This window comes from Bos mutus, chromosome 1 (assembly GCF_027580195.1).
Source record: "Bos mutus isolate GX-2022 chromosome 1, NWIPB_WYAK_1.1, whole genome shotgun sequence".
Classification (NCBI taxonomy): domain Eukaryota; kingdom Metazoa; phylum Chordata; class Mammalia; order Artiodactyla; family Bovidae; genus Bos; species Bos mutus.
In genome coordinates, this window is record NC_091617.1 from 2763759 (window position 1) to 2788529 (window position 24771).

The 24771-nt window shown below is 50.5% G+C and overlaps 1 protein-coding gene across 1 annotated transcript in view; it reads right to left on the bottom strand.

Moving 5' to 3' along the window:
* Positions 1 to 414: 414 nt before the first annotated feature.
* The window catches only part of HUNK (hormonally up-regulated Neu-associated kinase), a 129808-nt gene continuing 105451 nt past the window's right edge, over positions 415 to 24771 (bottom strand). The window contains 4 exon segments of the mRNA XM_005893362.2: positions 415 to 3012; positions 7494 to 7674; positions 13622 to 13669; positions 20954 to 21037. Coding sequence (XP_005893424.2) covers positions 2363 to 3012; positions 7494 to 7674; positions 13622 to 13669; positions 20954 to 21037 — 963 coding nt within the window. The 3' untranslated portion in view covers positions 415 to 2362.

The following is a 24771-nucleotide window of genomic DNA, read 5'->3' on the forward strand; positions in this document are numbered from 1 at the left end:
TCACTCGACTCCATAGATTTGTCGGGCGCTCACACACACAAAATATGGGTTCTCCCCTTCCTCACTGCCCCCTCACCTCTCACTGGGCTTGGAATAAACCTGAGTTCACAGTTCATGTTGCCAGTGGTGACACAGACAGTCGGCTGTTCTGGAAGCGTGCCAGGATCGGGGGGACACGTCCCAGCAGGTGAACACAGCGACACAGAAATGCTCATGGTCTTGAGGCAAGTAAAGCATGAGAGAGACAGAAAGAGCTTAGACCAAGTTCGCGGGCACGCAGCCTGCAAGCCTGCGGAGCCACACTTGCAGCTGGAAACCATCTTCAAAGAGGGTTCTTCACTGATCAAAAACCCAACACTCCATGTCAAATGGAGAGAGGGACTTCTCAGCTGCTTCTTTTATTCTCTCTGCTTAAAAAAAAAAAAAAAAAAAAGCTCTACTTTTCAGTGGAAAGTTCCAGAACCTGGTTTGGAGCCATCCAAAGGAGTGCCACCCACGGTGGGGAGTCTGACCTCCTCCCAACAAGCCCCAGGGCTTGGGCGATCCCCAACAAGGCGAGGGGGAGTAGCAGCCCAAGGTCTCGTCAAGATCAGCCAGGAATGGGCACAGCCAGGTGTCCACCCTCTCTTTGCTCAGTCAGGGACATCTGGGCCAGAAGGAGGTCACCAGTGTGGAATGAGAAGAAAGGAAGACCCACCCCCAGCACTCTCTGGCACAGGCTGGCTGCCGGGGGAAGCGAAGGCGGGCTTTGCAGGCTCCCAGGGTCATGGCCTTCTTTCAGATCAGTGGGCTGGGAGGACTAGCCCCAGGGTGGCCCCAGCAGCAGTTTCTGGTCACGCCCGCAGCAGCCAGCAGCTGAAGACTCCAAGCCACAGTGGAACCTGGCTCCGAGCTGACCTGCATCCAACCTGTGCCGATTCTACTTCTGCCAATTCTGTTCATGGCCGAGTGGTCCCCACCAAGGGCCAGGGCCCCAGCCCCAGTGGAGACAGCTCCTGGCAGGCTCCTAACTAGACAAAGACAACACTGGGATCCACAAAACACATACACAGGGACGGCATGGACACAGATCCAGAGGTGCATCTTTGGTTCCATCCTTGGCAAAAGGTGTGAAAACCGACCACGGATTCAAAGCCTTGTTTGAGGAACCCTGCTTTCCTCAAAGAAGATACAGTACTGTATTTTGAACGTGAGTCCCTGCACAAGAGTCTCTCACTGCTCACGGCAAACTGGCTGAGCTCTAAACCACACTTGTCCCCTTGGCAGCTTGAAAACTGCATTGCACAGAGCTAGAGGTGCCTTCCGGGCGCGTCCATATTCAACCTTACCTGTCTTCTCTTTCTAAATAACCGACTGTAACTATGCTCTGCACCTTCCAGAAGGATTCGGGCTCTGGTGATCCAATGGGAAGGACAGGCAGCCGGCGAGGATCACGTCCCCCCCTGCAGGCCACCAGGGGCCAGCGCCACTGAAAACGTCACCTGGGCAAGCCTTGATGCCCTCCATGCTCGTCCTCTCGTGAGAACAGGAGTTTGGTGAAATCACTTCCCATCTCGCCACCCAGGTTTCTAAAAATCATGTTGACTCGATTTAATGACATCACATAAAGAACAATAACCTTTGGAGAAGATACTAATAATTCAACTGTTAGCAAGTTTCAACCAAGTGAAAAAAAATTCCATCAAGACCCTGCTTGGCAAATGAGTGTCCCACATTGGTCTTTTCCATTCACTGGGGACCCCGCTGTGGGGATCAGTCTTGGATCCAACCAGAGAGGGTGGTGCTGGTTTCTAAGCTTCCTGCCCACCTTCCCCAGGGGCTCCTGAAGCTGGGTTCTCTGGGTGACCAGCTCTTGCCACCCTGCAGGGAGTTCTCTCGATTAAAGGAGGGGAAACTGTGGCCTGGGTGAACCACCTTGTGCTTCCCTGCCACGTGACTGCTGAAATGAGACCAACCCACTGAGAGGCGCACACAGAGCACAGCGCAGAGAGACGGCTCAGAAGGGTGTATCGTCTGAGAAGGCCGAGGCCAGTGCAGGGTTCTCCCTGCCAGCCCGGCGGAGGGAGGTGGGTGGAGGGCCAGTGAACAGGTGGGAGGAAGGAGGCCATGGCTGATGGAGTTGGCCACACAGACAGCCAACCTTCCTGGGAGTCTCAGCATCTCCAGTGGGGACCCTACATGAGAATGGGGAGTACAGGCTCTGGGTCTGTGGTTTCAGCTGCAGGGACAGCGACTGTCAGGAGGAGGTGAGGCTGTGAAGGGTACTCCAGGAGAGGTGTTAGAATCTTTGCACCCTGATTGATACGGGGAGCTGCTCCACTGCTTTCCTTAGAAACGCCCAGATGCCCTTCTCTGGCCCAGGTTAGCACTGGCCTTTAACCCCATCAGCCAAGTCGAAGGAGAGGCTTGTGGGGGCCAGGGGCTGCAGTGGGGGCATGCTGGCCTCCAGGGGCCTGTCTGCAGAAGGCTGCAGGCTCTGATGCCGCTTCCTCAGCATCTGTCCGATGCCCATCATGGGGAACCTGCCTCGGCTCTTGACACAGTTGGGGCTTCCCAGGGGTTGCGCAGGGCCATTACCGGGCCCCGGGGCTGGGGAGCATGTGCCCTCCTCTTTGGGGGGGCTGTTCTTCTCTTCGTGAGCAAAGGAGACCAGAGTGGGGTGCAAAGGAGTTTGGAGGGGCAACGGGCTTCCAGGCAGCAGGACAGGCGAGAGTGTCCGCTCACAGCGAGCCAGACCCCCAGGGGAGTTCAGAATCCTATAGTGATGGGACGGGGAGAGTAGTTCTGTCTGGTCGTCTCGATCCACGGACTCGAAGGAGCGCACCATATCCAGCATCAGGGGGTCTTCCTTGATGGGGAGGCTGGTGCTCCCAGGCCCCTGCTGAGGGGGCTCCGGTTTCTTCACAATCCTGGGGGTTCTGGGGGGTGGCACCGGGATGAACTCCATGGAGGAGGAGGCCACACAATTGGAGTCCGAGGTTTTGCGAAAAATATTGCGGCAGCCGAAGGAATCTGCACACCAAGAAAGAAAAGGAAATGTGAAGACACCACAGTCAGTGCCCACGGCCCTGCTCCCACGTACTCGGACCCCAGTTGTGCTGAGACGGGGCGGGAGGTGCCCAGGGGAGGTCAGACGGGACGAGGGGCACATGGCTTCCCACTCTCCCTGCGGGGAACCAGACGGACTTTCTGGAGTAGAGCGGACAGAAGGCCGGGGACAGGAGGCCTCCTGGGTTCTGACTTGCCTCACGGCACCAGCTTAACTTCTGCTCTCCTTTCTGTTGCTTAAAATTCTGGACCCCGCCCAAGAGCCTCTGAATGAAAAGGTCTGTGGCTCAACAGAATGACCACAAAACTGCTGGAAGCACGTGGATCCCAACTCACTGAGGACTTGCAAGTTTAGTCCTCAGATAATCAAAACCGGAAGGAAAGTTTCTTCGTAACTTAAAAAAAAATATCATGGTAAAAATTACATAACATAAATTTTAAACTGCTTATTTATTTATTACTTAACCTCTTTTAAGTGTACAGGGCAGTTAAGTACATTCACATGCTTGTGAAATAGAACTCTTCACTTGCAGATCTGCTAGTGGTTGCCTGGGGCAACTGGTCTATACATCTGACTACTCTAGCTCCCTCATGTAGGTGGAATCTACAGCATTTGTCCTTTCATAACTGGCTTGTTTCACTGAGTACAGTGTTCTCCAGGTTCCCCTGTGCTGGAGCATGTGTCAGAATTTCCTTCCTTTTTAAAATTTTTATTTATTCATTACTTTCGGCTGTGCCGAGCCTTCATTGCTGGGCGGGGGGTACTCCCTAGCTGTGGTATGCAGGCTTCTCATTTTGGCAGCCTCCCTTGCTGCAGAACATGGGCTCCAGTGTGTGTGGGCTTCAGCACTTGCAGCACGTGGGCTTCAGCAGTGCAGCTCAAGGGCTGTAGCGCACAGGTTCAACAGTTGTGGCGCACGGGCTAACTTGCTCCTCGGCATGTGGGATCTTCCCAGATCAGGGATCAAACCTGTGGCTCCCGCACTGGCAGGCGGATTCTCTACCACTGAGCCACCAGGGAAGCCCCAGAATTTCCTCCCTTTTAAAGACTCTCTCATGACTTCTGGTCTCCCTGGAGCCTCACCAATCCTGAACAGGGGTGAAACACTCTTCATCTATATATCTCAGGCAACCAGCCAACTCCCGTGGCTTCCATCTCAAGCTGGCACAGGCTAGAATCCAGGTTTGCAGGCTTTGGCAGAGAAGAAAGGGAAAACCCCCGGTGTTTGGCGCTGAGGGAAGTGAAGCCAGGTTCCCATGGATCAGGCCCTGTCTTGGTTGGTTCTCCTACCATCACACCTGACAGCCCTGTTGGAGCCTGGAGGCAGGAACGAGCTGTTGCCACCGGGAGCTATTTCGGCGACAGCCAAGGGCACTGGGAATCCTCTTTCCCTTACATAAATATATACACAGATCCCCAAATAAATCTCCTCCTGGGGCCAGCACAGATGCCTGAGATTCACGGGCAGAGAGACGGGAAATTTCATTGATGGCTAACGTCTCCAGCGTTCCAGCTGGCACGCAAGCCCCCTGCCTCTCCCTCAGATGGCTGTGTGCCCCAATCTTGTAGCCCAGCTTCTCCCTCCACCCACTTCTGCTTCCTCTGCTTGCCTAGAGGTGTAAATACTGGCAGGATACCTCCCACAGGCACCCTATTTATTCCCACCCCAGAGTCAGCCCTGGGGCAGAGACCCAGACCCTGCCTGGTCCCCAGCAAGAAGGGCAGTCACCCTGCCAGAGCGATAGGCATGTTGGCTGGCTCCTCCTCACCCCATTCTTTCCGGGAGGGAGTCAGCTACCCTGGTTAGCAGAGAAAGCTCTAGAGCTAGCCTGCTGGGCTGGAAATCTGGACTCTATCACTTACCAGCTCCCTGACTTTGGAGAACTCTCTGTGCTATTTCCTCATCTCTAGAAATGGGGGTGAGAATGATCTCATGGGCTGAGGTAAGAGCTGAAGCAGTGCCCGCCACCCCATGAGTGGTCAGTGTGAACAGTTAACACAGGATCCTCAGCGCTTCTCGGCACAGATTCCCAAATCCCAGGACAAAGGCAAAATGCAAAGGAACAGATGACAGCTGGCCCAGGAAAGTACCAAGGAACAGACTCTTATGTAGCCTCTGGGGCTACATAAGTGAGTGAAGTTGCTCAGTCACGTCTGACTCTTTGCGACCCCATGGACTGTAGCTCCCCCAAGCTCCTCCGTTCATGGAGTTTTCCAGGCAAGAGTACTATAGTGGGTTGCCATTTCCTTCTCCAAGGGATCTTCCCAACCTAAGGATCAAACCTGGGTCTCCTGCATTGTAGGAAGACGCTTTACCCTCGAAGCCACCAGGGAGGCCCGCTACAAAGTTAACCCCAAATATGCAGCTTCTACCTAGACCTTCCTTCGGGGAACCCACAGGATGCCACTGTGAGGGCCCGGATTCACTGCTGGTTCCAAAGCCAGGAAGGAAGGTCTCCCGAGGAGGGACAAGCACAGTCTCTCCAGTGGGGCCCCTGCCTTCCTGACGGCTGCAGAATGAAATGGAACCAAGTAGATTTGCTCTTCCCTGGGTGACAGCTGGTCCCTCCTAGAGTCAGGAAGACCCGTGCTACTGTTTTGAACGTCCCCAGTACTTTGCCAACAAAGGTCCGTCTAGTCAAAGCTATGGTTTTTCCAGTAGTCATGTATGGATGTGTGAGTTGGACTATAAAGAAAGCTGAGCACCGAAGAATTGATGCTTTTGAACTGCGATGCTGGAGAAGACTCTTGAGAGTCCCTTGGACTACAGGGAGATCAAATCAGTCAATCCTAAAGGAAGTCAACCCTAAATATTCATTGGAAGGACTGATGCTGAAGCTGAAGCTCCAATACTCTGGCTACCTGATGTGACAAACTGAGTCACTGGAAAAGACCCTGCTGCTGGGCAAGATTGAAGGCAGGAGAAGGGGGCTACAGAGGATGAGATGGTTGGACCGCATCATCATCATCAACTCAATGGACGTGAGTTTGAGTAAACTCCGGGAGATTGTGAAGGACAGGGAAGTCTGGTGTGCTGCAGTCCATGGGGTCTCAAAGCAAAGAGTCAGAGATGATATTATGACTGAACAACAACAGTATACTTTCCTGCTGGTTAACGTCAGACAGCCAGAGCCCTCCTGGAACCTTAGTTTCTTCACATTTAAAACAAAGGGATCTAAGGCTGGACGCCACCACCTCTCCCATCCCCACTCTGTAAGGGGAACGCTCCTCTACTCCACAGTTGGACACGCACTCCTGGCTCCCTGTGCCCCTCCAGGCTCTCAGGGTGTGTTAAGTCTCCTTTCCGCATCCCTGGATGCCTGCTCCAGAGGAGGGAGACCCATATCCATCAGTTACCGCATGTGCTGGACGATGAATGAGGAGGAGAAGCCCACACGTGTTTCTCATTGAAGTGAAAAGTGAAAGTGTAAATCACTCAGTTGCGTCCAACTCTTTGTGACCCCGTGGACTGTACCCCGCCAGGCTCTTCTGTCCATGGAATTTTTAGGCAAGAATACTGGAGTGGGTCCTCCTCCAGGGGATCTTCCTGATGTAGGGATCTTTACCATCTGAACCATCAAGGGAGCCCTTATCTCACTGGATCCACCCAATAGCTCTGACAGGTAGGTTTCTTTTCACAAGGAAGGGAATCAGTAAAGATCCTCAGAGGATGAGGAACGTGGGGCATCAGCAGCCTCAGAGCTGGGTTTGAGCACCCTACCTCCACCCAGAGCCCAGACTCTGTGGACCACATGTCACTGCCTCTCAGGGTATACTTTTCAGGGAAGGCTCCCACGAGAGCATGCCCCATCCCTGCTCCTGAACCTCAATCTCTGCCCCTTAAAACTGAACACTGATGCCTGGCTCCATGATACTATGCACCCCAATCTCTGCTACCTCAATAAAATACCAAGCACCCCAGTTTCTACTCCCACAATGCCATGCACCCTGGTATCTGCTCTTCCACAAAACCATGCACCCCAGTCTCTGCTCCCACCCCAGTCTCTGCAAAATCATCCCATAGTCCTGCACCCCACCCATTCCTGTACCCCATCTCTGCTCCTGCTCTCCAATCTCTACTCCTGCACTCCATCTCTACTCCTGCACCCCAATCTCTGTTCCTGCATCCCATCTCTATTCCTGTACCCCATCTCTGCTCCTGCACCCGAGTCTCTACTCTTGTAATACTTTACACCCTGATTTACACCCTGATTTCTGCACCCACCCCGTCTCTGGTTTCTCAAATCCCACCCACACAGGTGGACCACACCAAGCAGTCAGGACAAGGTCTTGTTCTCACGTTGCCTCTCAAGCATTAATTCCGCTTTCCCATGGGCACAGGAGTAGTGTCTGTCCCAGGGGCGCACACAGAAACCAGCATGGGATACACAACAGCCACGCAGTTGAACACGAGAGGCCTAGACAGTCCCCCACGCTGACCCACCTTTGTCAGGGAAGCCAGGCTTGGAGGCCTTGCGGTCCTTGAGCAGGGCCCTGGTGCTCTGAATCTGCGTGATGAGTGAGGCCGACGGCTGTTTGTGCGACGGCAGGTTCTTGTCCAGCTTCTTGGAAAATGGTCGATGAAGAAAATCCCCTCTTTTTTCTTGTTCTTTGGGCTTTTTATCCTTCCAATCAGAAGCAAACATAGGTACTCAGATGCACACAAGAATGCACAACAGGATCCCTCTTTGAATAGTTATCAAAGTAGAGTTAAGAAACCTCAGTTTTTCAACGCCAGGCTCTCAGCTGCATCAAGGGAAGCGCCCAGACCCAGAGGACACTCCAGGGAAGCCACGGCCCTCTCCCTGGGCCGCAGTGGGCTTCGGTGGTCCCCAGCTCCCTGCACTGTGCTGTTCTGACATGTTCCAACAAGGGCAAGGATATCCCTGGGTGGTCCATTTTCTTAGAACAAGCTGAACAAACCGAGGTAAAGCCTATGAGGACTCCTGGTAACCTTCCGTCCTAGCTACAGCAGAGTCCTAAGATTCTCCCCAAGTAGTGGATTTGCAGAGGCAAGAAGCACTCCATCATAACCTCAGTGTTCAGTGAAGCCGAGGAGGTGGACGCCCGACCCATGGAGCCCTGAGCCTGCCTGGGTTAATTTCTGACCCCTGTCTTGCCCTGCTCACGTGGGCTCCTGTTGTTTAGTCACTAAGTCATGTCTCTGCTGTGTGCTCACTCAGTTGTGTCTGACTCTTTGCGACCCTATGGATTGTAGTCCAACAGGCTCCTCGGTCCGTGGAATTTTCCAGGCAGGAATACTGAAGTGGGTTGCCATTTCCTCTTCCAGGGGATCTTCCTGACCCAGGGCTTGAGCCCGTGTCTCCTGCACTGCAGGCAGAGTCTTTACCACTGACCACACGGGAAGCTCACGTGGGCTCTTACTTGTGAACTTCAATTGGCACAATTCAGCCATTTGTGCTGTCAAGTCTTGCCCTGATTGAACTCAATTATAATCCCTCTGACGGGAGTGAATTTGACTGTTTTATACATCTTCAACCCCACAGCCTCTGGCATGAAGCCAGGCATGGAGAGAAAGCTTATCAAATAGTTATTGAAATATTTAAAAAAACAAAAACAAAAAAGCCAGTGGAAACGTTACTGAATTAAAATGAATTGGGTTCAAGCTTCTGGGAAGGGTGATGCCACAAGGAAGAGGCTTTTTTCTGGCCCTAAAGACTGTGTTTGATGTTTACTGTCAAACAGAGGCAACCGAATCCCTGACCTCACCAGGAGTGCGGGTGTGGGGGGGGAAGAGACCAATTTTCACATTTTTTGCCTTAAAACCTTAAGAACATTTGCAATTCAAGAAAGCTCATCTATTTTTCATGGATGCTGTTGAAAAGCTTCTCAAGGAAACATCCCCTTGCACTTGGGTAGCCCTTTCTAACAAGGATTTTCAAAGCCTTTCTGGATTGGGGTCCATTGTGTCCAGGTTTTGAGTGGGAAAGATGGCAGAAGAGAAATTGGATGTGGGGGCACCCACCCCAGCCTTGAGTGCCACCTCAGGGCAGCAGCTGCTGGGAGCCCAGCCCCTGGCTGAGGTGGCTCGCTCCCCCCATGGGCGGGTGGTCAGGACAAAGGCAGAGGTGAAGCTCCTGCAAACACCTTCACCAGCGTCTGATCAGCCACCACCAGCTTTACTGAGGATGCTTGGAACGTCAGACGCTACGCTAAGAGCAGGACCCCTGATGAGGCAAATCCTGTTATCCCCTCTTCCAGAGGTGCCTGCAGTAGCTAAATATACCCAGACAATTCAAAAAGATGCATGCACCACTGTGTTCACAGCAGTACTATTCACAACAGCCTAGGCCTGGAAACACCCTAAACGTCTGTTGACAGATGAGTGCATACAGAAGATGTGGCTACATACACACGAGGGACACTACACAGCTGTGAAAAGAGAAGGCCACTTGCAGCAACACGGATGCACCTAGAGACTCTCATCCTAAGTGAAGTGAGCCAGAAAGAGAAAGACAAGTACCACAGGATGTCACTTATATGTGGAACCCAAAACAGGGCACAAGCGAACCTATGTACAAAACAGAAAGAGACTCACAGAGAACACACTTGTGGTTACCAAGGGGAAGGGGGAGGCGGAGGGATGGAGTGGGACTTGGGGGTTGGAAGATGCAAACTGTTACATGCAGGATGGATGAACAAGGGCCTACCGTTGAACACAGGGAACTATATTCAATATCCTGTGATAAACCATAGTAGAAAAGAACAGTCAAAAATAGGGATGTATACACATGTATCGGAGAAGGCAATGGCACCCCACTCCAGTACTCTTGCCTGGAAAATCCCATGGATGGAGGAGCCTGGTGGGCTGCAGTCCATGGGGTCGCTAAGAGTCAGGCACGACTGAGCGACTTCACTTTCACTTTTCCCTTTCATGCATTGGAGAAGGAAATGGCAACCCACTCCAGTGTTCTTGCCTGGAGAATCCCAGGGACGGGAGAGCCTGGTGGGCTGCCGTCTATGGGGTCCACAGAGTCGGACACGACTGAAGCGGCTTAGCAGCAGCACACATGTATAACAGAGTCACTTGGCTGTACAGCAGACATGGGCACAACACTGTAAATCAACTATACTTCATTTTTTTTTTTTAAAGAATTCACCCAGGAGCCTGACAGCAACTCAGATTTTTGCAGCCCTCCCTGAAAGTCGATGTGTTCTTAACCCTTGACTCCACACTGCCCTCTGGAAGATGGAGCAGGGCCAGGCTTGTTCTGGTGGCAGAGAGAAAGGCTAGGCACAGTGACTGCTGGGGCAGGGACCACACTGTAGTCCAGGGCCTCCAGGATGCTACAGAGGAGATCATGAGCAGGATGCTATGAAGGGCGGAGCGGAGGGCGGGGCATCCGCTCCTGGTCAAGGCCAAGAGCAATTCTCCACGGCCTCCCTCTCCCTCTTTCTATCAAACACCAACAGGCCCTCTGCTCTACAGCAAAGAAGAATGAACTTTCACCATCCCCAGCCTCTCCCCAAGCAATAAATGGCCTGTCCCAAAAAGTCTGGCAGAATTCCATCCCAAAGTCTGGCTCCATTCTATCTGTTTTTACGAGCAAACTCATCAGTTCTACCTGGTAACACCTTAAACAGGAAAATAGAAATCAAATGCACTTTTGTGATACATTGTAAAACAATATTTGGAAGAAAAAATAAAACTGGAGTTACCTCGCCCTCCACCGCTCACAACCCCAACATTGCCCCCCTTTTTTTAGGACAGTGAGTACATCTTCCTTTGGGCTACCCTGCACTTCCTGCTCTCAGAGGGCTCCTGCCGGCAGCCTCCTGGGTTCATCTCAGCTCCTTTCTAACTCTCTGTGGCTTCTCAAAGATAAAAGGATCAAGATGCAAACTTTCAGGGGGCCAGTATCACCACCCAGACAGAGCTCATGAACCAAAGGGTGTCCAAGATGTGAGAGTTCTCTGTAGGACGAGATCAAGGTTGGCTCTAGAAATCTCTCCTTCAACCCACAAAGGGATCTTTGGCAATGAGCAGAGCTGACTCACTGGACAAGCCCCTGATGCTGGGAAAGATGGAGGGCAGGAGAAGCGGGCAACAGAGGATGAGATGGTTGGATGGCACCATCAACTCAATGGACATGAGTCTGAGCAAACTCTGGGAGATAGTGAACAAGGAACTGTGCTGCAGTTCATGGGGTCACAAAGAATCAGACACGACTGAGCTCCTGAACAACAACAACGAGAAAGCCCACGATGGGGACAGAAGAAAGGGGACGTGGATTTAGGACTAGAGTCTGGGGAACCTTACTCACATCGCCTTGTCGATCCTGCACCTTGGTGTTGTTCAGTCACTCAGTTGTGTCCAACTCTTTGCAACTCCATGGACCGCAGCATGCCAGGCTTCTGTGTCCTTCAACATGTCCCGGAGTTTGCTCAAACTCATGTCCATTGAGTCAGTGATGCCATCGAACCATCTCATCCCCTGTAGTCCCCTTCTCCTCCTGCCCTCAATCTTTCGCAGCATGGTACTTCCTCCAAACTACCCCCATCCTCTCCCCCACCCCCAGAGCATTCTTCTCAGCCTGAAAGAACAGATGACTTCATAGTGATGGGTTTCTAGGGAGATGCCAAGAGTTTACTGCCCATCTGCTCCTTGGGGGTGGGGGACAATGCCCTGGATCTGTCCCGGTGATCCCTCAGGAAACTGACTTGTTTACAAGCAGCCATCTTCATGTCTTCCAAGCAGAGATTCATAAATGCAACCGATTTTCCAATTCTACCATTTTCATTTGCATGGCCTATTTTCTCCAAAAGAGATTTCCCAGGGAGAAGGATGCTAAATTGCCTTATGTAACAGAAACAGATCTTCAGAAGGACTAATTATGTTCCCCCTTCGACATGCCTGCACCCACTCCCGCACACCCCACCTAGCAACGCTGGCCGCCTGCAGGCCTCTTCAGTCTCCCTCTGATTCTCATGGGTGGGCAGTGTGCCCCTCATCCGCATGTGCCTAAGGGCGGGTGGTGGAGCTGAAGCTTCAGGGGTCTTCTCTGCCCCCTCATGCTCAGTCCATACCCTCCAAGGCGGATCCAGGAGGAAGCCAGAGGCCCCAGATGCAAGCAAACCGCATACAAAACAGCCTCTTCTCTTTAAACCATTTTCCAACCACCACACATGTGCATGGATGTTTTTCAAAAAAACTGGATGCCTTGAATATGCAGACCCTGACTTCCCTGGTGGTTCAGTGCTAAAGAATCCACCTGCCAATGCAGGAGATGTAGGAGATGTGGGTTCGATCCCTGGGTTAGGAAGATCCTAACCTGGATGAGATGGTTGGATGGCATCACTGACTTAATGGACGTGGGTTTGGGTAAACTCCAGGAATTGGTGATGGACAGGGAGGCCTGGTGTGCTGCAGTCCATGGGGTCGCAAAGAGTTGGACACGACTGAGCGACTGAACTGAACTGAACCTGGAGGAGGACGTGGCAACCCACTCCAGTATTCTTGCCTGGAGAATCCCCACAGACAAAGGAGCCTGGCAGGCTAGAGTCCACGGGGTTGCAAAGAGTCAGACACGACGTAGCGACTGAGCACAGGCCCAAGCCCGTTACATAAGGGAAGCCACAGAAGCCTGATTCTGCCATAGGAAATAAACAAATGAGTATAAAAAGGGCTTGGTCCGTAAATTAGGCCACTGAACCAGGAAGCCGTGGACTGTTCTAAACCCCACTTCTTTACAGGTAGAAACACAAATGCACAGCCAAGTTTGTTGTTATAGCAAGATGAATTTTAAAAAAGTCAACTACACAGGTGGCTCTAGTGGTAAAGAACATGCCTGCCAATGCAGGAGACATACATGGGCTTGATCCCTGGGTTGAGAAGATTCCCTGGAAGAGGGCATGGCAACCACTCCAGTACCTGGAGAATCCCATGGACAGAGAAGCCTGGTGGGCTACAGTTCATAGGGTCAAAGAGTCAGACATGACTGAGTGACTTAGCACACACACAGAGAAAGCTGATCTGATCGGAGGGGATTCTGACAAATCCACTTATAATAGGATTCTGCATGTCTGAATTCAGGACAGGATGAGGGGTGTGCAGACTCCAGAGCTCTGGGCAGGGATTCCCTAATCTTCAGGGTCATATGCAATGGTGACTTTCATGTGTCAAGTTGGCTAGGCCAGGGCACCCAGTGTCTGGTCAAACACCAGTCTACAGTTTGTGGTGAAGGTTTGTGTTAGATAAGAATGACATTTAAATCGCTAGGCTTTTGAGTAAAGCAGCTTGTTTTCCACAATCTGGGTGGGTCTTGGGCAATCAGTTGAAGGGCTTAAGAGATGTTTGGTGGAAACCTACACAACAGTGTAAAGCAAATATCCTTCGATTAAAAATAAATTTAATTTAAAAATGAGAGAGAGAAGACTGAAGTGTCCTGGTTTCCTTCTTTTGAAGGAATTCTGCCTCCAGAAGACTTGGGACTGGAGCTGAAACATAAACTCTTCCCTGGGTGTCCATGCATCACACACACACACACACTATTGATTCCGTTTTTCTGGAGGACTCTGTCTAATCCATCAGAACCTCCCCCAATTTCTTACCTGCACAGCATGAAATTCAAGGTCTCTTGTCCAGGTGTCCAGGGAGGCCTGCAAAAACCCCAGCATTTTTCAACAATTCAAGAAGCTACACTTGTTTATTCCCTAAACTCACCCCTTCCCACCTGCAGCTCTGGTTGAGGGTTACCCATTTCAGTGTTTGCAGACAAGAAACCAAACTGCCCCAGAAGCAGGCGGCAGATGTCCTAATTCCTGCCCTGGAGAGATCTTCTAGGTAAGGTTTATATTGAAGTCTAGGACACATGACGGAGGGGTGCTCTGATGATGAGTAAGGCGTCGACTCGGTTTTCTCAGTCAACAAAAGCATGCATGAAAACGGCGCCCAGATCAAGAAACAAAACCCAGCCAACACCCAGAAGTCCCTCGTTCCCACATTCTCTTCCTGTCCCCAAAGGTAACCACCGTTCTGATTTACCACAGCAGACACTTGATTCTAAACTTGATTGTTAAAACTTGTGCAGGACTTCCCTGGTGGCCCAGTGGATAAGAATCTGCCTGCCAGTGCAGGAGACACGGGCTCAATCCCTGATCTGGAAAGATTCCACGTGGCTTGGAGTGACTGAGCCCATGGGCCACAACTATTGAAGTCTGTGAGATCTCAGGCCCGTGAACCATAACAACTACAGCCTGTGCTCAACAGCACGAGAAGCCACTGCGGTGAGAAGCCCACAAACCACAGTGAAGAGCAGCCCCTGCTCATCGCAACTAGAGAAAGCCTGGGCACGATAACCAGAACCCACGGTAGCCAAAAGTAACATAAATTTTAAGTTTTCTTTCAATTTGACCAGATTTTGAAATGACACAAAGAAAATACTGTAATATTTTACCTTTAAACTTATAGTTCCCATTATGCATTTAATTACGATGGCGGTGGTGGCTTAGTTGCTCAGTCGTGTCCAGCTCTTTGTGACCCCATGGACTGCAGCCTGCCAGGCTCCTCTGTTCATGGAATTTTCGAGGCAAGAACACTGGAGTAGGTTGCCATTTCCTTCTCCACGGGATCTTCCCAACCCAGGGATGGAACCCACATCTCCTGCATTTCCTGCTGGGCAAGTGGGTTCTTTACCACTGAGTCACCTGGGAAGCCCGTATTTCTTCACATTCCTCCAAATTCAGATGTCGGAGTCCTAACCCCTAGACCTCAGAATGCAGCTTTACTTGAAGACACGGTCAGGACAGGCGCGTCCCATCCCCTCTGAAGCCGGGCGGGAGGTACAGGGGGGAGTGTGAAAGCTCGCTCTCCTTGGCCTTTGAGATGGAACCTCTTCCTGGTGTTACCTTTTCAGAGGTGATCCAGTTAAGATTATCAGAGTGGGTTCTAGTGCAGTGTGACCGAATCCTTACAGAAAGGGGGTAACTGGTCATGGACGCACACACAGAATGCCACGTGAAGGTGAAGGCAGTGATCAGGGGGATGCTCCTACAAGCCCGTGAATACTGAAGACTGCTGGCATCCACCAGGAGCTAGGAGGCATGAAAGATTCTCCCTCACCATCCTCAGAGGGAATCAGTCTTGCAGACACCACAACCTTGACCTTCTGGACTCCCAAACCAGGAGACAACACATTTCTTTCGTCTAACCCAGTGGTCCTCAGGGGCACCAGGAGCTGGTTCCGTGGAAGACCATTTCTCCAGAGACCGGGGTGGGAGATAGTTTGGGGATGATTCAAGCGCATCACTTCTACTGCTCACTTCATTTCTATTATGATTACATCAGCCCCACCTCAGATCATCAGGCATTAGATTCTGGAGGTGCGGAACCCCTGGTTTAAGCCACTTGGTTTGTGGGACTTTGTGATGGGAGCCCTCGCAGACTCCTACAGTCCCTCTGCCACCGTCTGCATGACTTAACTTCCAAAACTGCAGTGTTACTTAGATACCGCAGAAAAGCCCTCGTATTTCTAAGTGACATTTTGCTACATATCAGCATTATTTTTCAAGACTTGAACAACACTGGCTTCCGGCTCTCTGTGGTTTTACTGAGCCAGGTTACTAGTGATGACTGCCCTGCCACGACCCTCCATGGCGCCCCCGGCCCCCACCTCTCTGGACATCTCTTTTAGGAAAAGGAGTCTCTGGGGCATTAGCCCAAGGTGGGACAAGGGTCTCCCTTTCCCCCAAGGTTAGACAAGGGTCTCCCTTTTCCAGATGTGATCTCTGCCTGCTACAGTAAGAAGACGGGGACAAAGTGGCAAAGTCATACCATGACAGCACTAGAATCCTGAGAGGGAAGTGTTTTCTGCTTAGGTCAGCTCCTCTGTTTCCTAGGAGAAAAAGAACTGGGATCCAGAAGAAAGAGGCCAACACTTGCCCTCAATGCCCAGACACGGCCCCAGAGCCACCCCCTAGCCCACTCGTGTACAACCTTGAACTTCACTCCGCTGTTCCTGTTCACACCACCCATCCCCTCTGCTTCTCCTCCTGACCAGCTGGGCTGAAGCCCACAGAGGCCCGGAGTGGGCTGTCCCTGGAGAATCTGGCCTCTTTCAGCCTTTCTCACCACTTTTTCTAGCTGGCCCCATTCCACTTTGCTAGGTTCCAACGGAGAGGAGCTGGGTCATCTAGCCAGAGCCTGTAATTTAATTAGCTCAAGTATCTCTGCGGTTTGGAGAAAACAAATGGAAACTAGAAAATTGAAATGCTGTTTCCCCATTAGCGTTTCTATTGAAACTCTAGCCATTAAATATTGCGACAAATGTTTTAAAACGCTTACCATGTATTTTCAGGCCAAATGCAATAAGCAGCTGAGAAAAATAATCTAGATGAAAAAAAAAAAAGAGGCCCCTTTCACATTGTGGCTCTGATACTTTTGAGCACACAAGCAGTGTCGGGTACCAGGCAACCAAGGACATGGGCACCAGCCGAGAGGCTTAGAGGCCGCCTAGGACACACACTTAGGGGACGTGGCACACTTAAGTTTGCATTACTACCTGAGGCCCTAAAGAGTCAAACAAGAGGCAGGGGAGCCTAACGGCGACTTCTGTACCCCCTGAACCCCAGCCGAGGTGACCACCCCCCGTGCAAGTGACTGTAAGAGGTCCCTCCCATAGGGCATGGCCATCAAGGGATGGTAATTCGATTTGAATGCTGTCATGCAGGTGGTCCCCCTACTTTAACCAAGCTAGGTGTCCCACTGGAATGTTCGACCTTCCCAAGACACTGACCCAATTCCATTTTCTGAGACTCAGGCCAAGGTCCACTTGATTATTTCATTTCTTCGTTCAGCAAATATTTATTAAGCCTCTACTGTGAGCCAGGCATCCTGCAGGTTCTGGAGACACTGTGAGGAACAAAAGGGACGCTGTCCCAGGGACCCTCCTGATGGTCCAGTGGTTAAGAGCCCAATGCAGGGGAACTCGGGTCTGACCCCGGTTGGGGAACTAAGATGCCATGTGCTGCAGGGCAACTAGGCGCTAAAACTAAGACCAAGAGCTGTCAGAGAAATCAGTAACGGGACGCCTGCCCTCCTCTTAGGGAAGTCACAGACCAGAGTGGGAGAGAGATGGGAGTCAAATCATCCCAGAACAAACAGAACCCCATCCAGGGCATCAGCCCCGGGAGGCAGGAGGTGTGTGACAGCCTGCACTGGAGAGATGCGACCCAAAGGCAGAGGTCAGAGAATAGCAGGGGTCCATGATGAAAGTGAAAGAGGAGAGGGAAAAAGTTGGCTTAAAGCTCAACATTCAGAAAACTAAGATCATGGCATCTGGTCCCATCACTTCATGGCAGATAGATGGGGAAACAGTGGAAAGAGTGTCAGATTTTATTTTTGGGGGCTCCAAAATCACTGCAGATGGTGACTACAGCCATGAAATTAAAAGATGCTTACTCCTTGGAAGGAAGTTATGACCAACCTAGATAGCATATTCAAAAGCAGAGATATTACTCTACCAACAAAGGTCCATCTAGTCAAGGCAATGGTTTTTCCAGTAGTCATGTATGGATGTGAGAGTTGGACTGTGAAGAAAGCTGAGTGCCGAAGAATTGATGCTTTTGAACTGTGGTGTTGGAGAAGACTGTTGAGAGTCCCTTGGACTGCGAGGAGATCCAAGCAGTCCATTCTGAAGGAGATCAGTCCTGGGTATTCATTGGAAGGACTGATGCTGAAGCTGAAACTCCAATACTTTGGCCACCTCATGCGAAGAGCTGACTCACCGGGAAAGACCCTGATGCTGGGGGAGATTGGGGGCAGGAGGAGAAGGGGAAGACAGAGGATGAGATGGCTGGATGGCATCTCTGACTCGATGGGCGTGAGTTTGAGTGAACTCTGGGAGTTGGTGATGGACAGAGAGGCCTGGAGTGCTGTGATTCATGGGGTCTCAAAGAGTCAGATACAACTGATCGACTGAACTGAACTGATGAGGACATGACCCTGCCATTGCATCTGAAGACAGAGATTAACTCAGCAGAGAGAGATCGGGAGAACATTCTGGAAGAGAACAGGATGTGTACAGCCCTGGAAACCAAGAGAGCACAGAAGTCTGAAGGCCCATGGGACTGAGCATGAAGCAAGAAGCAGGGGGATGTCCCTGGCGGTCCAGTGGTTAAGACTCTGCACTTCCAATGCAGGGGCCACGGGTTCTGTCTCTGGTTGGGGAACTAAGATCCCATGTGCCTCAGGGAGTGACCAAATGAAAATTAAAAAAATAATAATAATAATGATAAGGGCAAGAAGCAGGGTGGTGGGGGTGGGAAAGGGTAGCTAAAAGATAAAGTTGGAGTTGCCGGCAGAAGCCAGTCCGATCTGGGACACGGTGGCCACGTCACAGTTCGTCTTCCATGGGGAAGAAGCCTTTGAAGGCTTCAAGCGGGGAAGCAATATGGTCTCATCTGAGTCTGAATAGCTCACTCTGGCCTGTGTGCGGACCGCATGTAGTCATGACTGCATTCATGCTGACCAAGAGGGGATAGTTAAGAGGCTGTGGCTGAGGTCCACGCAAGAGGTGATGGAGGCTGGACCAGGGCGGGAGGATGGGGCTGGGGAGCTCCAGGAGTCAAGCTGGCAGAACATGGTGTCAGACTGGCTCTTAGGGGTGAACTTGCCATGTGCATGCTCAGTCACTCGGTCACGTCCAACTCTTTGCAACCCCATGAACTGTGGCCAACCAGGCTCTTCTGTCCATGGGATTTTTTTTTTTAGGCAAGGATATTGGACTGGGTTGCCATTTCCTTCTCCAGGGGATTTTTCTCGACACAGGGATCGAACCTGCGTCTCCCTCATTTCAGGCAGATTTTTCATCCCTGAGCCACCTGGGAAGCTCTTGGCGGTGAGGGAAAGGAATAAAAAGGCCTCTGCCCAGTAATGAGGGCGAGGCTGCCATTTGGAGACAGAGAACAGGGGCAGGGTAGGAGGGCTGCTGTGGGATTGGTTCCTGTGTGCTGCGTTGGAGACCTACATTCCTGCAAGAGGAGATTTGGCAATTGGCCGGTGGGGTCTGGAGCTCGAGGGTGTCTGGCCCTTCACCGTCTCTGATCTTCCGCTCGCAACCCAAAAGCATGTGCTTCCCAGAACCAACCCACACAACCCACCCCACCAAAGGCTCATCTCCACCCTCACCATGCTGGAGCCTCACAGTCTCAGAGGAAGGGGCCTGCAGTCCGGGGTCAGGGCTAGACCCCACCCGGGTTGCTCTGAATGCCCGTCCGTCCCCACCCTCCACTGTACTTCCTTCCTCTGCCCTCCACCCTGACTCCTTCCCAACCCCGTGCATCCTTCAAGCAGAGGCGGTCATGTCCGCCCCCCATTCATCACCAGCATCATCCACGGAGAGATCTATGCTCACCGTCTTCACTCCCCCAAATCCAGGCAATCTCTTCTCTGCCCTTCCACTTCCTCCACGACAAGCAGCTGCTCAGCCGTCACCACGGGCCATTTTATACTTGACCTTTCCCATGTCCTCCCCAACATCCTTCCCTCCTGGGTCTCCGGCTGCCCGAGGACCTTCGCTCGTTCCTGTCATCAGCATCTCCTCTTCTCCGCCTGCTTGAATCGTGCCATCCCCCAGGCTCTGTCTAGAGTGATCAGCCTCCCCCTCCCAACCCAGCTGCCTACCCCAGCCCCGCCTCGATGCTCGGGGCGGCTTCATTCACACACGGCAGCTCAGCAACCCTGACACCTGTATCACTGCGTGGTCTGGGCCACGTCCCACTTGCTTTCTGCTGCCACGATGAAGCACAGCCCAGCGGGCTCCACATTCTATGGGAAATCCCTGAGCAGGCAAGGGAGCCCCCACTGGACAGAACAGTGAATGAGGGGTCCTGGGGTGGGGGACCCTCACCCTGTGCTCCAGGCCCTGGATCTGGAGATGCTAGCACGATCTCTTGACAAGCATGGATTTGGGGTTCGAATTTGGGATAATACGATACTAGTCTTTACTCTGAAACCAAAGAATCTTGGTATTTTCTCTCAGGTGCATCCTAGGTAGCATCAGGTCACCAGAGACAGCAGACTGGAAAGGTTCACTCCTGATCCTTTTTCCCGATCCTCACCTTCCTTACTTTCTTCTCCTGATGCCAAGTGTTACATACACATGTCTTTCAGCATCTCATTTTTATTTTTTGGTGATCTGACAGTAGATTCCAACTGTGACTCCATTGGGAATAATCCAGTGAGCTTTAAAAAATACTGATCCCCGGATTTGGGACTTCCCTGGCAGTCCAGTGGTTAGGACTCCGTGCTTCCACTGCAAGAAGCATGGGTTCAATTCTTGGTCAGGGAACTAAGATCCCTCACATGCTACACAGTGCAGCAAAAAAAAAACAAAAACAAAAACAGAAAACATCGACCCCCGCCCCACTCCTGCCCCCTGAGTTCCGATGGAAGCGGTCTGAGGTGTGGCCCAGGCATGCACAAGTTGAAATGCCCCCTGGGGATTCTACTATATGACCACAGCTGAGAACCACGGTCTGGAGACTGAACAACGGTGGCCCCGCTGTAAGCCGTTTCTTACAAAGTGAAAGTGTGAGTCGCTTCAGTTGTATCCAACTCTTTTCAACCCTAGGGACTGTAGCCCGCCAGGCTCCCCTGTCCGTGGTATTCTCTAGGCATGAATACTGGAGTGGGTAGCCATTCCCTTCTCCGGGGGATCTTCCCCACCCAGGGACTGAACCCGGATTTCCAGCATTGCAGGCAGATTCTTTACCATCTGAGCCATCAAGGTAAGCCATTTCTTAAGGGCTCAGGAAAGCGAGTAAGTATTTGTCTCTGGCTACTTCCATGTCCCATAACAACTGGCTTCCTTTCCAGTCCTCTTCCCATAAGGGAAATCCACTCTTCCTAAGAGGTCCCGGGTTTTGCTCTGGGGAGCCACTCACCTCATAGGGCTCCTTGGTGGGCCTGCACCTGTCTATCTGGTAGAGCTGGGTCTTGTAGCAGACGCTGTCCTGGAAGTCAGATTTCTACCGGAGAAGAAAAGAAAAAAAGCCTGGCTTAACTCTTGGAAAATAGGAATGTCTATCAAGCAGTCGTTAATTTTTAAGCCAGTGCTTGGCTGAGAAACGACAGAATGTGGTTGGCAGGGCACTTAAGAGCAGTGCAAAGACTACTCCGTGGGCAGCCCACAGGAGCGTGGGGAGAGGCAGGACCCAGCTTCCTGGCTCTGCCAGAAAAGGGCTTGGTGGCCCTGGGCACGCCACTGCTCCTGCTGCACCTCCGCTCTTTCATCTGTGCGACGAAGGCCACGCTAAGACGTGAGCTCAGGGACCGAATATGTGAGCTGGGGAGGACAACTTAACTTTATGGAACTACTGAATGGGATGCAGGTCTTGCTTATTTAAAAACAGGCCTAAGAACTTCCCTAGTGGCGCAGTGGATAAGAATCCACCCGCCAATGCAGGGGACGTGGGTTCAATCCCCGGTCCAGGAAGATCCCACAAGCTGTGGAGCAACTAAACCCCTGCAACCACAACTCCTAAAGCTGTGCTCTAGAGCCCGTCCTCTGCAACAAGAGAACCACCACAATGAGAAGCCCGTGTACCTCAGCTGGAGAAAAGCTCGCGTGAAGCGACACGGACCCAGTGCAACCAAAAATAAATTAATTAACCTAAAAAATAAAATCAGGCCTAAAATGGATACATAACAAGGACCTACTATATAGTGCAGGGGACTAACTATATTTGATGTCTTATAAAAACTTACAATGGAAAATAATCTGAAAAATAATATATATATATACAGGTATAACTGGATCACTTTGCTGTGGACATGAAACTAACACAACACTGTATCAACCAGACTTCAAGTATAAAAAAACAGCCCTAGTTCCTGCTCCCCACCCCCAAAAAAAGTCACAGCAATTCATAATATAGCTTAAAGAAGAAGATATATAACCACACCTAAGATGGTGTAGGGGTACGATTTACGTACAGTCCTCTCTGGCGACAGCTGAAATTAAATGACTGATTAATGTATCAGTCAACAAATATTCCCGGAAGGCCTTTTCAGGCTCTCCAAATTAAAATCCATGCATCTAGGCTTTAGAAAGAAGAAGCAAGAATCAAGGGAGAAATGGCAATTAAAGTATAATATTTTACTTTTTAGTTCACTAGTTGCCCTTTCAAAATTATATATGGTTGTTAGTAATTGCTTAATGATATTAATAACTGGAATAGTGCCCTGGGTGCAATTAAATTAGCCTTGCATGGAAATTACTGAGTGGACTAGCTATAGTTATTTGTGGGCAATCAGTTCAGTTCAGTTCAGTTCAATTGCTCAGTCATGTCTGACTCTTTGCGACCCCATGAATCGCAGCACACCAGGCCTCCCTGTCCATCACCAACTCCCAGAGTTCACTCAAATTCACATCCATAGAGTCGGTGATGCCACCTAGCCATCTCATCCTCTGTCGTCCCCTTCTCCTCCTGCTCCCAATCCCTCCCAGCATCAGAGTCTTTTCCAATGAGTCAACTCTTCGCATCAGGTGGCCAAAGTACTGGAGTTTCAGCTTTAGCATCATTCCTTCCAAAGAAATCCCAGGGCTGATCTTTAGAATGGACTGGGTGGATCTCCTTGCAGTCCAAGGGACTCTCAAGAGTCTTCTCCAACACCACAGTTCAAAAGCATCAATTCTTTGGCACTCAAGTTTCTTCACAGTCCAACTCACACATCCATACATGACTCCTGGAAAAACCATAGCCTTGACTAGACGGACCTTTGTTGGCAAAGTAATGTCTCTGCTTTTGAATATGCTATCTAGGTTGGTCATAACTTTCCTTCCAAGGAGTAAGTGTCTTTTAATTTCATGGCTGCAATCACCATCTGCAGTGATTTTGGAGCCCAGAAAAATAAAGTCTGACACTGTTTCCACTGTTTCCCCATCGATTTTCTATGAAGTGATGGGACCATTGTGGGGAATAATTCACTCTTAAAAGCAGTCACCCACCTAGACACTGGTTCTCAGACCATCTATGTCTTGTGATTTAAGGGTTAAGTGTGAAACAGACAATAAAATAAGAACCGTCCCCTGTTAGAACTATGTTAGTTTCCACCAGGAACTTCTCAGCAGTGTGTGTGTGTGTGTGTGTGTGTGTGTGCACGCACGTGCTCAGTCGCTCAGTCATGTACACTCTTTGCACCTCCATAGACTGTAGCCCTCCAGGCTCCTCTGTCCATGGGATTTCCCAAGCAAGAATACCGCGGTGGGTTGCCATTTCCTACTCCAGCTTCTCAGTAGACAAAACCACAAAGCTTTGCACACTGCAACATTTGCAGCTCTGATGCTGAGTGATCACAGAAGATGGTAAGACACCTGGAGAAGGCAGGACACAGCCTAAGAGCTTCACACAAATGTCTCTTACTTGGGATGAGCCCCGTGATTGTTTAACCGGGTCTCTACAGAGGTAGATGCAAGAAACTATTTTTTAAAACAAAAGCCCCTCTATCTTATTGATCAGTATTCGGAGAACTGATTCTGCTGAAAGAATTCTGCTTGCTTGCTTAGGAAAGTAGCAGTGTCATCCTTTAAACACGTGGAATCATGAACTTTATCAGCAGTTTCCTGGAAACACTTTTTAAAACTCATATTTGAGTGGCATTCATCATTTCAAAAAGAAAATTGGTGTGTGACCCTCCTCTGTCCCTTTTACTTGAGAACTGCTTGTCTCTAGCATGGTGGTCTCTAAATGGTGTGACCTTGAGCCCATATGAGTGAAAAAGTTGTATCAACAATATGTGCATATTTATTTTATAAATTATAAGCACATACTGTACTAATATATCATTATAATATATACATTATAAAATACTGTACATTATAAAATATGCAATAAAATGGGGATTTAAAAGGATAAGGAATATATGGGACATGTGGTTTTTTTACAAAACCACTAGGGCTTCCCTGGTGGTCCAGTGGTTAAGAATCCACTTTGCAACACAGAAACACAGGCTCAATTCCTGTTCCGGGAGGAACCCACACGCCATAGGGCAATGAAGTCCATGTACCACAACTACTGAGCCCACGTGCTGCAACTCCCGAGGCCTGTGTGCCTAGAGCCCGAGCTCCACGAGAAGAGAAGCCGCCACAAAGAGAAGACCAGGCATCGAAACTGGAGAGCAGCCCATGCACAGCAACGCAGACTCAGGGCAGCCAAAAATGAACAAATAACAACTTTTTTAAAGAAATAAAAGAGAAATGAGAAATGGCTTCAAGTCTAACATGTCTTTTGAGTCCATCACCATAGGTGAACAGAGGACCTCTGTTCTCTGGGGTAAGAGAATTTCTTAATCCCTCCTATCACATAGTAAAACGATATAAATAATACATTATGGGTCAGGGGTCCAGTCTTTTTGACCTCCACTTCTCTCCTGTGGCGGCTTTCCTGTGACCACGGTATTGTTTCTGAAATCCAGCTGCATTTCTGCTCCCTTCCAAAGTTTCATTCCATCCCTGCTTCTAGAGCATGTTTTTTTTTTTTTCTCCCTCATAAAACACTGCTCTCATTTTTAACAGCCATTTACTATAATGTTTCTTCTCATCAAAGGAAAGTACCTCTTTCCTTTGAAAGTGAAAGTGTTAGTCACTCAGTCGTGTCTGATTCTTTGTGACCCCGTGGACTGCAGCCCTCCAAGTTCCTCTGTCCACAGAATTCTCTAGGCAAGAACACTGGAGTGGGTAGCCATTCCCTTCTCCAGGGGA